This window comes from Conger conger, chromosome 3 (assembly GCF_963514075.1).
Source record: "Conger conger chromosome 3, fConCon1.1, whole genome shotgun sequence".
NCBI classification, from domain to species: Eukaryota; Metazoa; Chordata; class Actinopteri; order Anguilliformes; family Congridae; genus Conger; species Conger conger.
This window is the reverse complement of record NC_083762.1, coordinates 28,490,975-28,506,291: the sequence shown is the minus strand read 5'-3', so window position 1 is coordinate 28,506,291 and position 15,317 is coordinate 28,490,975. Positions and strand designations below refer to the sequence as shown.

General features: G+C 40.7%; 1 protein-coding gene across 3 annotated transcripts in view; it reads left to right on the top strand.

Annotated features, from left to right (window-relative positions):
• Positions 1-6,438, top strand: part of LOC133124678 (disintegrin and metalloproteinase domain-containing protein 23-like) — a 42,627-nt gene extending 36,189 nt beyond the window's left edge. Inside the window, exons 25-27 of one of the 3 annotated variants that reach the window (XR_009708339.1) lie at positions 91-181; positions 1,487-1,577; positions 4,535-4,569. Coding sequence is in view for 2 of the 3 variants with exons in the window: in XM_061236087.1 (XP_061092071.1) it covers positions 1,487-1,577; positions 4,535-4,580 (137 nt within the window). In the remaining variant the exon portion in view is untranslated. Of the gene's footprint in view, positions 1-90; positions 182-1,486; positions 1,578-4,534 lie in introns of all 3 variants that reach the window. The other 2 variants (XM_061236087.1, XM_061236088.1) reach the window with 2 other exon arrangements.
• The last annotated feature ends 8,879 nt before the right edge of the window (positions 6,439-15,317 follow it).

The following is a 15,317-nucleotide window of genomic DNA, read 5'->3' as shown; positions in this document are numbered from 1 at the left end:
CCCATTGCAGAGCAGGAAGGAAAAACAATATTCATTAATGTTGGTTGGTGATAATGTTCTCTGTTGAATGACCCTTTTCCTTCTGTGCAGTGAGCATGGCCACTAACAGGCTGATAGGGGCAGTAGCAGGGACCATTCTGGCCCTAGGGGTGATTTTTGGAGGCACAGGGTGGGGAATAGAGTAAGCATTTTTCTCCCTTTCACAGCTCTTCCTCTTGTAGTGATGCCTCAGTGTGGGGGGGTCACATGACCCAGCCTGTGCCCTGTGTGTCTGTGGCTTTGTCTTTTGTGGTGACCGTATTGGTGTCATGTGATTGGATGTGTCGGTGTCACGTGATGATTTAATGGATTCATAGATTTGTTTTGCTATCCTTCTTATTGTTCTTGTTATTTATTAATTGTGATGAAGTGTCTAACCCTCTCCTTTCTGGGGCATGTGGGGCATACCCAATAAAAGCAGAGTGTTGAATAGTGTTGAACTGTGGTGGCGCCCCCTTTCCATGGCGATCACCTGTCACTCTGTCTTAAACATGCTAGATGCTTAAAAATGACAAACTTTGAGCGAGTTGAAGCAAAATGTTATTCATGTCCAACCCGTGCTGTGTGGCTGATTGTCTCATCTGTGACAACCTTTGCCCTACCATTCCTTCTGTCTCCTTATTGGTGGAATATAATAGAGACAGTCCTTACTGTATGTGTGAAAACCTATTCATGAACCTCCCTCACTTTTCCAGATCTCTGCCTTTGGAGGTGGACACATGCTTTGTTTTCTGTTGTAGAATACAAGCGTAGCATTCTGTATCACACAAAAAAAATGTGCTACAAGTGTCTGGTGTGGCAGCCATGTTCATTGACTGTTAGACAAGTATAACCTAGATAAGCTTTCTGCAGCTATATAGGGCAACAGCTCTGTTGAATGGTGATGGTTATACCTTCCAGACTGCATGCAGTACTGCAGACAGTTTGCCCCTCACTGTGCAGGGCATCAGTGATGCAACAGTGCTGCAGACAGGTTGCCCCTCACTGTACAGGGAATCAGTGATGCAACAATGCTGCAGACAGGTTGCCCCTCACTGTGCAGGGCATTAGTGATGCAACAATCCTGCAGACAGGTTGCCCCTCACTGTGCAGGGCATCAGTGATGCAACAATGCTGCAGGCAGGTTGCCCCTCACTGTGCAGGGCATTAGTGATGCAACAACGCTGCAGACAGGTTGCCCATCACAGTGCAGGGCAACAGTAAAGCAACAATGCTGCAGACAGAATCTCAAGTTTTGAATTTAACTAGTAGGGAAAGGGTAGTTTTTTTTCATAAAAGATATAGCCTTTGAAGCTACAACTATTCTTAGGATTCAACCATTTATTTAAATGGTTAATGGAATTCATTTGGATTCATCTCTTGTTTTTCCACATGAAGAATTTGTGTTTGAACTTTCATGCGAAGAGAACCTACATGTCACAGTGTTTCTCCCCATAACCCTTCGCAGGTCCTAGTGCCACCAATCTTATAATAGGCTCCATCGCGGGGGCCATCCTGGTGGCTGCCATTGTGCTGGGGGGGACAGGATGGGGCTTTAAGTAAGCAACACGCTGCATGTTTTTGCTTCCATGACACTGGCATCTCTGCTGCTTTTAGGAACCAGGAATTGAGCTTCTGCTACAGAGAACAGTTAACAGAGTTAGACTGACTATAGAGAGATAGAGAAACAGAGTGAGACAGAGCGAGAGAGAAAGAGAGAGAGTGAATATTACACGCACACTCCACAAACAGAGAGCACAGGCGCTTCACAAGCACTATTAATATGTAGAGACCCTAGACATACACTCTCCACATACACACTTTCTGTGTACTAAGAGAACTCCCAGTACCACCCTCCAGTGACTCCCACCTCATCTTGAGAGAAAGGCCTACACACAGTATCTCAACAGCCAACATACACACACACGCACACACAGTCCAGATTTAGAGCACAAATGTGATACACACAAGAAGCATAAACCCAGGTCAAGCCACACATCTGAGAAGTATGGACTCACGGCTGCTGACCCTGCCAGTAGAATGTAGAATAATGAACTTGGGGGAAGTGAGAAGAACACTCTGCATTATGTAGGAGAAAATCTGTGAACCTGTAGCAGAACCTTAAATACCTGGGCTGGCCCTGCTCAAAGCCTGACATGCATGTGTGTTAAAAGAGTTTCTTCACCAAGACAGGAGATATTATCTCTGAGCTTAACAGAGTGACCAGAAGCCAGAGTGAGAGCAGGTTAAATACGTCAATACGCTTAAAATGTTGATTCTCGCAGAATGGGTTTTGTGTGATATGTTTTTGGAAACTGGGGAAAATATCTCAGGTGTAGGTGAACAAGGCCCACTAATACCTTGTGTAAATGCAAAGCCTTGCTTGCAAATATTAACCAATCTTCAGTGGATGGTAAAACCGTAAAATCCTACCGGAAATTGAAAGAATTCTGTGGATATTTTGCATGAGTTGGGACAGGTAGAGTCTAAAGTGATTATTGGATAGGAAAAGATAGTGCTTTAGCGCTAGAGAGAAGGATGGGAAGGAAGCATGATCAGGACAAGGCTGAAGGAGGGGTGGTGTTGGCCTACATGAGATGACATTCTACAGTATGACTATGAAGCTATATATATATATATATGTTTATATAATATGGCTGTATTACCTCTCACCTTCTACTCACTCATATTAGTTCACTGCAAAGTCTATGCTCTGGTGCAGGGTGATCCGAACTTAACCGTGATTACACCGCTGCCCCCCGTGGCCAGCATGACACATTGCACCTCCATTAGTGTCTGGTTTGGCATTATATGACAGACCAAAATAAAGAGAGGGAATCCAAAAACAGCTTCAGACATTCTTTAAAAGAAAACTGGCGCATGGACTGCAGACGTCTCGTCTCACAAGATAACGCTTGCATGGTTGCGTGGCTTTTCTACTGAATGGGGGAAAGAAAAGTTACGAAATTGATACTGCGCTTAAAAATACTGCCGTCTCTAAAGCATGTGGGTCGGCACAGCATTGTGATTTATGCCAGCGGTATGCTGACTGGACCAAAGCTGGAACTGAGCAGAGAGGCGTCAGCGCATTGCACAAAGGCTGGCCCCAAACCTGTTGAGGGAATACACTGGGCCGGCTTTGCTGGCGTACTGAAGCTATTACCATGATGTTTCTCTTGGTCCGACTGTCGCTAGAGGGTGACAGTTTTATGCGGAATGGTGGTGAGAGAAGCCCGGCCCAGTTTGGTGGCCGCAGCCTTTGTGCCATGGCTGGCCAGCACGCGCCCACCTGGACGGCCGAGCTCCGCCCTAAGCGCAGAGCGGAAACTGCCGGAGCCGCCCGCCCGCTGCCATTCGCTGCCTGCTTCACAGACCTGGTACTGACACGGTGCTCTGCACTGCATGCTCACACACAGCCCAAACGATAGTGGTCTATCACGCTCGCCCACTATTGGAACTGATGCATGGATAGTGTGCTGGATGCCCCACATCAGGCCACATTACGGGGAGGTTGTGCCAAATCCCTGTTGTTGTTGATGTTGGTGTTGGTGGTGGTGGTGGTGGTGTTGTTTTTCTGTCATCAATGTTAATGTGCAATGTCCTCCTTGCCCTGGCCTTCTTCTATGGATTACATTTTCTGTTTTGTGTTGCCATTTCTCTTCTCTCAGGGAGTACTGTTTTCGTCGTGCCATGTCTTTTTTTTTTGTCAGGCGATACTGAAACATACCTAATGAACGAGTTTCCCCCTTCCTCCACCTTTATGTTGGACAAGCACACACATGTGGGTTAATGCTACTCCTTCTCGGGTCAACCCAGCTCCAGTAAGGATGCAGTAGCCATCCTGCAGTAGGGTGAAGTAGCCATCACATCAAAATACATATTTTACATATATGGAAATCCAATATATTGGCATCCTTGATTTGTCATTTTTGTGATATGGAAGCCTCTTCTAATAATATTCTCAGCACTTAGCTATACACGTCAATGAGATAAATATATAACACTGACTTATTTCTGGCTTCATTTTTGCTTTGTTGTCGGTATGTGAATATGCACAGAATGCCTTATAAAGTAAAAATGTATTGGCATTCACTATAAAAATAATACATTTTCAGTGTATTACATTATATATTACATATTTATATGCCAATATATTTTTGTGGAAGGGGCAAGATGATATTGAAATTCTACTTAAATTACAGAGTGCTTAGATTAAACCATCAAAAACAGTTACTCTGTGTAAAATCAATAATGTATGCATTCATAAAGCACAGTCAGGTTATACCAGACTACTATCCCAGTCCTCAGTCATTTGTTCTTGCTGAAGCCTGGCATTTAACTAACAGATAATTGGGTGTGTTTGTAAGCTTCGTAGCCCATAGTGGAGGAGCAGTGGCAGCTGGGGTGCAGGGGGCAGGAGTGGTATCTTCTCCATGGCAGCAGTCTGTGTTGCTCAGGGTTCTGACTCGCACTAACTTTTGTCTCCTCTGCTTCCTCATTCACCTGCGACGGCAAGAAATGTCAAGAAGCGAAGGTATGACCCCAATGCCAGTGCTATTTAAAGGAGAAATGAAGAAGGCTATCGCAGGGAGAATTGTTTCATTAGTACTCTACAGCTGGACTGAACTTCCTCCTGCTGTTTCTTGCCATTTGTTTTACTTGAAAAGAAAAAGACATTATACAAGAACTTCCATCTTAGTCGACTATAATTCAGTCTCTTAAACCCTCCATCTGCTCCCAGCTCCATGAGTTCCCAACAAAATCCCCCCGCTTTCTCAAATGACAAACACCCCTTTCAGAATCCCCAGTGTAGAGGGATTTGGTAGGATCCTGTACCATCTTGTCACCAGGCATGACCTCCTGTAAAGAACTCCTGGCATGAAGAGTCCCCACTGAAGGACTGCATGGCTTTGCAAACAGAGAACTCCAAAGCCAATAAAAAAAAAAAACATGGATTCTTTTTTTCCTTCAATAAGAGGAGAAATGCCTCGTTAAAAAAAGAACAACATCCAAGTGGTTCCCAGCAAATTCTCCTCATCATCACACCCACCCCCCCTCACTTGCCTGGACCTCCAGGAGCCATGCAGACAATATATGAGTATAGGTGAGAGTGTATATAAAGACAGACGAATAGTTCAATTAGTTCAATTTAACAAATCGTTTTACACTGCATTTTACATAGCATTTTACTTTTTAGCATGTTGTAAAGATATCTTTTTTTATTTGGCTATGTTAATGAAAAAAATCAAGAAGCAATTGTGATTTTGGCCAAAATAATCATGGTTTTTCCACTTTTTAGCATGTCGTATAGCGGGTGTTTTTGGCTGTGTTAATGAAAAACAAAATGGAATTGTCATTTTGTTCAAATAATTAACGATTAACCAAATGGCCGTGTAACCTGTTCGGATGGTGGGCAGTATTTTCAAACCTATAATTGTATACTGGAAATTCAGAAAACAAGGAAATCAGGGTTCAGGAGTCAAGGGTCATGGTTCTACATAATGCCCAAGATTCGGAAGGAAATGTCATATAGAGGGGGTAAAGGATCAAGTGTTTGCATAGGTACATTATGAATTATGTCACAAGGGTTGCTGAACGCATCCCAGCAGTGATGCAAAGCCAAAGAACTAAGCAGTCTAGTGTGTGCGTGGCGTTGTTCAGAACACTCTCCCCTCACTCTGTGCTGCTACCAACAGTAACCAGCAGGACAGCAGGTAGCAGTACCTTAGGCCTGTCTGTCTGTGAAAACACAACACCTCCTTGATCAGGTCTCACTAACAGTCTTCATTAACACCCACTATACTGGCTTGGCCTTGTGTACTCATTATCTCTTTACTAGGAAAGCAAGTTAAGGCTCTGCTGATACGCTGCATGCACAGTATATTGATACTGGGCTTTAAACTCTTCAAGGGAGTCCCAAATCTGCAAGAACATGGTTCAAGAGATACGTGCATGACAACACTACAATTTAACTTTATTTACTATGCAAAGAAAGGTATTGCACAAACTTATGGGTTAATATTATACTGACAACAATGATAATATGATACTACTACCCGTGAGGCGATCTTTTATATGCTTGGCCAGTCACACATCTGTCCTTTTATTTAACTGAAATGATCAAATTGTCATAACCGAAGAGAAAGTATAATTTACATCTGTGGAGCAGAGAATAAAATGCTTTTTTTGCACTTGTCAACAAAGCTAGAGTGACTTTTTTTCTTATTTAACTTTTCCACTGTGGTACAAACATGAGTTTTCAAAGCTCTGCTCTCCAGCAAAGCTGACAGACTATGTGTTCCATGTGCTGCTGTAGCAGCCACCTGAGTCAACTCTGTGTTAACTTCCCATCTTGTGTGCTTCTACACTGCTTCGTGATCAGATGGAAGATGTTGATAAATAAATTACTGAACTATTTTACTCTGGGACTTCATTGTGGATTTATTTTAACACTTTATCATAAAGGTGTATTATTTATTTATGTATTACATTTTCTGATAAACCTGACACTGATGAAGACAGGAGTGCATTTGTGATCTCCACTTCATTATCACAGAATTGCTACCTCATTCAGTAAGAGTGAGGGTGGAATCATGAAGCAGGATTAATGAGTTAGCTGGATAACTTTACTGAAAAAAACATGGAACAGCTCCTTTTACTTAAGTCCATGTTCCAGATTTGGAAGTGTTCTGGATAACTGGATAATTCATTGCAGTTATCCAGCTAACTCCATAATATTGCTTTCTGATACATGCCCCTGGTTCTAAGCACTTGTAAAAATGAATTAAAACAGAGTGGCTTTTCAGCTCTCAGAGTGACGTTCCATCACTGTATTCAGAAGAATTTAAAGGGGCAGTTCACCAAAAACTGAAAATAAAGTATGTTTCTACTTATCCAGATTACTATCTATACATCCAGATAGTTTATCTGAGATGTGACAAATTTTCTAGATGCAGTTCACCATGATATAATGGAGCTCTATGAAAACATATTTTCTGGTAAGCAATGATCCAAAAATGTACGTTCAAAAAACTCAACAGAAACTCTTTCCAAATACAATGTCATAGTGAACATCAACAGAGCTCAAAAATGGATTTTAATCAAGAACTAATTCTTCTACTGCCATAACTTGCTAAACTGTCTGCGCAAGTCAAAGTTTCCGCTGAAACACAGCAGTATTCTGTGTCAAAGTGTCAATTGTTTTGATCAGTGTTTTATCCAGCAGTTTGCTATGCTTGGCTTGCAAAGAAGACATGGACACAGCCCACTGATGATACTGCTTTGGAAGAAATTTCTGCTTGCGCAGACACAGTTGGCAAGTTCCAGCAGTAGAAGAAATAAGCTTGAATTTCTACATTTGAAGATGTCAATCAGTCGTCACTAAAACCAAACATATCTCCCAGGTCCAAGAGTGGAAACAACTGGTCTAGAGAAGAAATTAAATGTGTTCAAGAAACCAAAGCCCTACAATAAGAGATATGGTAATCAGACATGGTCAATACTGGTGAGGACTATGCTCTGTTCATCATGAATTCACGCAAGTGAACAGAAGAGCTCTTCTCACTGAATATAAGAACGAACATCTTAGAAACAGTTTGAAAGACTTGTGATGAGCAACATTGCATGACAATTACTTCCCAGTCTAAGGTCATATCAAGAAATGTTTGTACCATTTTTGTTAATTACATATCGGCTATTTCCTGTCGATATTAATTTTAACAGTATGATTGCTCTTTTACTATCATTCACTTAAGCTGAGAAGGTGAAGGGGGTTGCTTTTTACCCAAGGGAGAAGCTGAGGTGTTTTAAGGGATTTAAGAATCTGTGATGTTTAATTCTGAACTTCAGTGATAACACTCCTTTTTATGTGCTATTAGAGGGATGAATGGAAAGCTTACAACTCGGTGTACGTAGTAGCAAACACTTAACTATGGCCTCTCACTGAGGCAGCAATTAACTTGAGGCTCCCTGACTCATGTGGCATTTCACTAAAAGCTTCAGCACACAGTGTGCAACATTCACAAATAGGGGTGCCGCACGGAGGGAGGTGGGGGTAGGGGGAGGAGTTAAGATGATTCCAATGATGATAGGCCCTGACTCACAGGGGCCCTCAAAAATTGTGCATGCAGGGATGGAGTGGCCTAGGGTGGTGGGGCCCAATGTAAGATTCATGGGGCCCAAAATACCAGGCAGTGCGCCCCTGCTCTCAAGTATGCTACTGTGAGGCTGTTCTACACAAAATTCAGGAATGAGCATCTCCCAGGATTCCCTATTGGAAGGCTAATGAGAACTTGCACCACTAGAGTGTCTCTGGCGTCTACTAATGGTACCCCATAGCACAGGACTACACAGAACTATGGCATAGGCTGTATATAGTAGTCTGCAACCTTGGTCCTGGAGAACAGCAAGGTCTGAACAAAAAGACAGCAGATTGTGGCTTCCTAGGACTATGGCTGCAGATCCCTGCTGTATCAGGTCAGCTGATCTTTCAAGTAATAATACCTAATTATTTTATGAATAATAACGAAATGTATTGCATTTCTATGTTATGACAATAGTGATATTTGAAATAATCAATCCAACGACTGACTAGTATAATTTCAGTGGGAAATTATACTAACAGTGGGGCAAAGGCAATATTCATCTTGTAAAAACAATGATATGAAGCCAATAAAGGCACCTTATCTCAGTTTCAATTTTCAAAAACGGAATAACCTCAAAAATAGGTTAAAAAAGTAATTGAGCGAAACATTAAATGTTATGAAAAAAACATTCTCCTAGGAATCGTTCTTTGTCCATCCTTGTTCGTTTTGCGCGCTGTGGTGTCAAAGCAAGCAGGTAAAGGTGGCACGTGAGATATCGTTCAGTCACTCAAACCTCTGAAAATGAATGATGTCACACAGAAGACCTCACACCCGCCTCCCTCTCCGCTTCTCTGTGCAATACTGATCGCACACACCGGCACGCGAGACCAGCATCGCAACTCTTTAAGGTAAGACTTTGTTTTTTGTTTTTTTAAGGTTGCTGTGCTTTCCTAAAAGAAACTTCAACATTGTAGGGATACAAAATAAAAAGTGTGTCATTGATGCTGCGAATGGATAACTTTGTGTAAATCATGTTTATGCAATATCCTATGGACTTGGAATGAACTGCCCTTTATTATTAATGATCTATTACTCAGTATTATAATTCCAGTAACCATTGTCAGAATACTGCACCTGTTTAACAAATACAGGGCCACTTACCCTGTCCAATTTTCCACCAGTCTGAGCAATTATGTACATAATTCAAACGCAGTCTTTTGTCATGTGCGTCTTATGTAAACTTGCGTCTTACCGACTATATATTTAAATCTGTTATATGTAGTTTTACTTCGTTGTTTAAAAGAGTTAGCATGTTGTCAATAAATTTGATAACTAATATATATATTTAATTATTCTGAACAACATAACACCAGTGCTGAATGTATGTTTTCTGAATTCATGAAACGAGCTCCTGCCAGAACAAGCTGATATTTTTTGTGAAGGAACACTCTCTTGGGAGCGCGAGGTACAAATATGTTTTCATTGCTCACAATTACTTTAAATTAATTATTTTTAATACCGTATTATTAATATTCCATCAACGTTTTGATATTTTCACCGCACAAATGCTGTGAAGACATTTGTTTTTTTTGTTTGTGTTTTTTTTTTTTTTTACATTGGCCTTAGCTACATGAACTTGGTAATTTTGGTTTTGAATGGAGTCGTGAAATGTACTTCAGAAAACTATAAATGCTCTACTGGATCTATTAGTCTTGTTTGCAGGACAACACGATAAGAGTTAACCCTAACCCTAACTTTTTATCGTTGCTATACCAACATAAAAGGCTTGTCACAATTCTTTAGTTGGAGGAGCCTTACATTTTCTACAGTGTAATGTGACTTGGAAATAAGGTTAAATGTTAATTATTGTTATTAAGTTAATTGATTTTTAAAGACATAAAGGCCACAATGAAAGTGTGTGTGTGTGTGCATGCATGTACATTGGGCTCCAGAATGATTACCATTGTTACCATTAATAGAAATAGAGAAAAAACGCTGCATATAATAAACAACATTGATAATGATGTACATTTTATGTTCAATCATACGGAACATCTATGTACTTTTATTTCCATACATTTGCTCTCATGTTTCAATGTTTTTTATTTAGTATTCACATTTTTTCTGAAAACCAAAATTATTGGCACCCCTAACGATTATTGTAAAAAAGATCAAAGAAAGTGAAATTGGCAATACAATTTTACTTTAATTTAGTTAATCTCAGTCTAAAGGAACTATATTGTGTCATTCCAGCACTTCCTGTTTCACAAGTGGATAAAAATGAAGGTAACAAGCATGCAAAAGCCACTATTTAAGATCAATGGCACAATTAGTTCAACAAAGTACCAGGAAATCTTGGCAGAAAATCTGGTTGCCTCTGCCAGGAAGCTGCTGAGTCTTGGTCATAGGTAGATTGTCCAGCGGGACAATGACTCCAAGCATACACCAAGAGAAATTATTAAGTAAATACTACAATCATGTTCTGCAATGAACATCTCAGAACTGAAGACGAGGGTATCCCAAGGATATCAATAATTCTGCATTGAGGAATGGTCAAAAATCCCTCAAAATGTGTTCTCTAACCTTATCACAAATTATATTTTACAGGAGTGTTTGGACAAAGTATTAGACCAGGGGCGCCAATAATTATTTTTTAATGTGAGAGTATGGTTGAATCTATTGAATCATTAATAAAGCACACTTATTTATACATGTTGGAAAATAAAGCTTATGTCAATAACCGTATTCTTTTTCAGTTTATGTATACTTATCAAGGGTGCCAATAATGCTGGAGCCCACTGTATTTGTTTGAATGGGTTACAGACAATAGCCTACCACGTTGACTAAGTCTCTCACCTGCAGATGGAGAGTTTTTGGCTCAATGTACACCTGGCTAGGGTTCTCCTCCTGGGCTGCGTGTGTGTCGTTCCACTTCAAAGCCGGTCAGCAGGACAGGTGGACCCCCTGGCAGTAAGGCGGGTCAACTCACAGTGCTGGGAATCCTCGTCCGTCTTGCTGCTCGAGCTGCATACCCCACGAATCGCAGACAACGTGCCTGCCTTCTGGGACTTGATGATCTTCTTGAAGTCCTCAGACAACCTGAAGCATAGCAGCCTGTTCTGGGACCTGGCACAGCTCTTCTGGGATATGTATGTGGACTGTGTTGTGGCCCAGACTCATGGGCTGGGCCGACGCCAGCTGATCCACCTGTAGCCACAGTTCGCTCATTGCTAACACAGTCAGCCCTGTTATCTCCAGCATCATCTGTCAGTTTGTATATCTGCACTTTCCCATGTATGTCCTCCCTGCTCACGCTGCAAAGTGCAGTGTTTTCCCTCCCCTCTCCTGAAAACTCAATTTCGCAAAATAAATCTCAACAGCTGGAACCTGCTGCCAGATCCATCACAAACTACAAGATTCTCTGTGAGCCCAGAAAGCTAGCCCTCAATCCAAGGTTTTGGTCAATGGGATCACACATTTTATTAACCATTATTTATTCAGGTGAATCCCTTTGAGATAGAGGTCTAATTTTCAAGAGAGACCCGAATTACATAAAATAAAGTAAACTAGAGCCAAACAAGTGAGGGAGTTAGTGAGCCTGTACAAACAGCCTATTGTATGTTACAGTGATATCTAGTCTGTTAGATAACTAGCTATCTAGCTACTTGATACCCACGTTTGTTTTGGTTTGTAACTTTGTACTAGTGTATTGTGCTTTGTACTGTTACCTTCACCTGTAGCTAGCTAATGCATTTGATTCAGCCAAATGTTTGCTGAAGACCTGAACAAGAGTAAATGTGCACTGGAAGTTTTAAGTGAAAGTTGTTGTTATTAAAAGGTAGCCTACTTCAGTAGGTTTAAGAATTAATGGTTTGCACCGCCTAGTATCTGCTAAAAAGCTGACAACCCCATGATCAAGAGTTTCAGGCCAAACAATAAAAAACTTTTGCAAAAACTGGGTTCAGACAGCGGGGTGCAAATATTTGGGCACCCCAGGTTTAAATGTCTGTTACAATGAACCTGTATGTGATTGAAAGCAAAGCTGAACTCTTTGTTAAACATGACACCTTTCTGCACATTCTAAAGCAAGATTGCTGTTTATTTTCATGTTTCACTGTTTATAAAAAGAAAAAAAAAGAAAAGGGCCCTGTCCAAAAGTTTAGGAACCGTTAAAGATTATTCTTTGTTACTTTTTAAAATTATGATTACTAATTACTAATGATTATGAGTGGTTTACTCGATAGGGCTTCAATTACTCAGCTGAATATAATTCGAGGGCTAAACTATTTATTCAGAAGTAACTCCATGCCTTCTAAAGTATCCAACTGCAGTGGCTGTTCTGTCTGGTGTTAACAACCATGGGTTCCTCTAAACAGTTGTCCAATGATTTCAGAATGAAGATGGTTAATTTCCACCAAGAAGGAGAAGGCTATAAAAACTCTCTCAATGTTTCAAACTACCTATTTCCACTGTTAGAAACATTATTAGAAAATGGAAGATACATGGAACAGTTGAAGTCAAGGCAAGGTCTGGAAGACAAAGAAAGATTTCAGATATAATGGCCCGAGACCTGACGACAAATGCTCAGAAGAACCCACACATCACTTAAAAAGAGCTGCAGAAAAAAGTAGCAAACACAGCTAGCTGTTCACAGGACAACAATACTACACCGTACTTTAAACAACAAAGACCTACATGGCAGAGTTGCCAGAAAGAAGCCTGCAAAACCATATTGATCATATAAAAACAGTGAGGTCAGGTGAGAGTGAAGTATTTCTCTTTGAGAAGATTTTTACTCAAATATTCCTCCACGAACACGCGTCCTCAAACGCTCCTGCGGAAGAAAGAGCAGCGTCTCGCGTGCAGCTCTGTGAAGGCCGCAGCACCGAGCAACGCACGCTCGCACCACAGGCCTATCCCAGCAACCCGCAAAACCGGTCCGGAGCATACACGAGTGCCGGTGTTCCAAGGGGTCTGAGAAGAGCCACGTACCCAAGCGACAGCCTGAACAGCAACCCCTCTAAGTCCCAGGAGGCAAACGACTTGCGATAAGGGAAACGCTGCGTGTTTTTGAAAGGCGAACGCTTTCCCCTTTTTCATACCACAACTTCTCCGGATTTCGCTCTGGAAACCAGAACGTATCCGACGGGGAAATCAAACTGAAGGACTCAAGTAAGGTTGTAACTCCGGGCATATACTATAGCTAGCTAAACTCAACTGTAACTCCTGTAACTAAATGTGCATAACTGTTTTAATGCTCCATGTATTGTATGGTTATACATTTTATTTTGGTTGGGTCCATGCCATCCGCCGCTGCGTTAAATTTACTGTACATCACGCATAGACAGGATCTTGCATGTTTTCTATTTTAATGACTAACCGGCATTACTGATCTCGACACACACCGATAACCGTAAAGTTATTCTTGATCTGTTCGGCAACTCCATGCGCCATATTTTCCTCACTAGCTCCAGCTAGATTCAAAACTCCTTCCATCTTAGTTTCTTTGTTCTCCCTGAAACACGTGTGCACGCATACATACAACCTCCCCACAAGGCTGCGCATATGCGCGCCCAATGCTAAAACGCATACGCGCGCGCACACAGACACAGACATACTCTTCCACACTCACACATAGTGTGTTGTACACTTTAGTGAATTGTGCTTTGTCCTGTTCTGTACTTTGTGGATAATAAACTGATAATAAATAATATATTCCAAGGTTGTTCGTATTAAGTCTTTCGTGTTGAATGAAGTCAGCCTCTGCTAATAAAAAAATAACTCCAAAATGCATTCACCTTCTTAGCTGAGTCATTTATATTAGTTCGGTATCAACCAAATGGGTAGTATTTGATTTAGTTAAGATTAACTTACTATAAATGCGTAATTTTAATTATGAATTTAATGATAATGAAATGAAATCGGCAATTTATATTTATTATAAAATATATATGAGACTGATATTTTACCTAACGCCACTATTTGCAGAAGGATGGTATAACAATCTATCTCACATAATTGGCGCCATACGTGAGGATTTTTAAGACGGAAACGTCTTAATTATCAATCCTCGCAACTCAGCTGTACACATATCGTGTAGGAGCATATCCCCCACATACTTGGCGCGCCGTTTTCGTAGAGAGTAAAAACCCTTCACTATTATTCTTCCAAAGATTTGAGAGCTTAATGATTTTTCAGTTTTTTTAAATACATTAAAAATAATTAATGTCTGTGGTGTTACCTTCACTTCACAATCTCTACTGTGAAGAAAAGTAAAATAAATGCATACAGTGATCGGATGTTCAATGTAATTTATTTCCTGTATATTGGGTGGTAACACCATGGACAACACATCATTCATGTTACAAAGTGGTATGAGAACTAACTCCACGGACAGTTCTATGGTGTTACTGTGAAGGGCGATAACACCAAAGACAACTGCACACAAATATGATAATTTCTTCAAAGCTAACATGCAGCAATTTTAGCTAACTAGCAAGAAGACATGTGGAAACAAAGTATCTACCATTCATTATTATTTTACATCCAAAAGCTATACTCCATGTTATAAATGAGTTACCATAGACAAAAAGAAATTGGAACATATACAATTTGTTCAATCTTTTAATTTTTTGCTCAGTTTAACTAAAGGAGAGTGCTAGGTAGGTCAAACCTTTCAGAATTCCAGCTTCTTTGTACTTCAAACAGGAATTCAGCTCATTTTTAAACAGATATTATATGTTGGGTAACGCCAAAGACAATTCTTTCTGTCTATATCATTGGCTATATCATTCACATATTGCTGTCGCTTTTAAACAACCAAACTGACATTACACTGCCCAGTTCATAGGCTACAGGTTTATGCTCTTCAGATAGGCATGGCTGTTGAAAGATGGAGAATGTCATGCATCAAGCTAACTATAGCTAATTTGCTTGTTGCTACCAATAACAAACTGGTATTGTTTTATATCTAGATATGTAGTCTTTGCTTGGATAACAAGCAATAATATACAGTGTTTCAGTGATTGCTTGTCTGGAGTGCAATTTGGGCAGCTACCCAAACAATCAGAATAAGCCCCCTGCCATTTTCAACCAATGAACTTGAATTGTTGTACAGCTGTACCATGTTTTGATACAGAGTGAGGGCCGGACAAATGTACACTTTGAAACCCGAATTTAAGGACAGGCAGAGGGTGAGTCAACATGTCAGTGAGC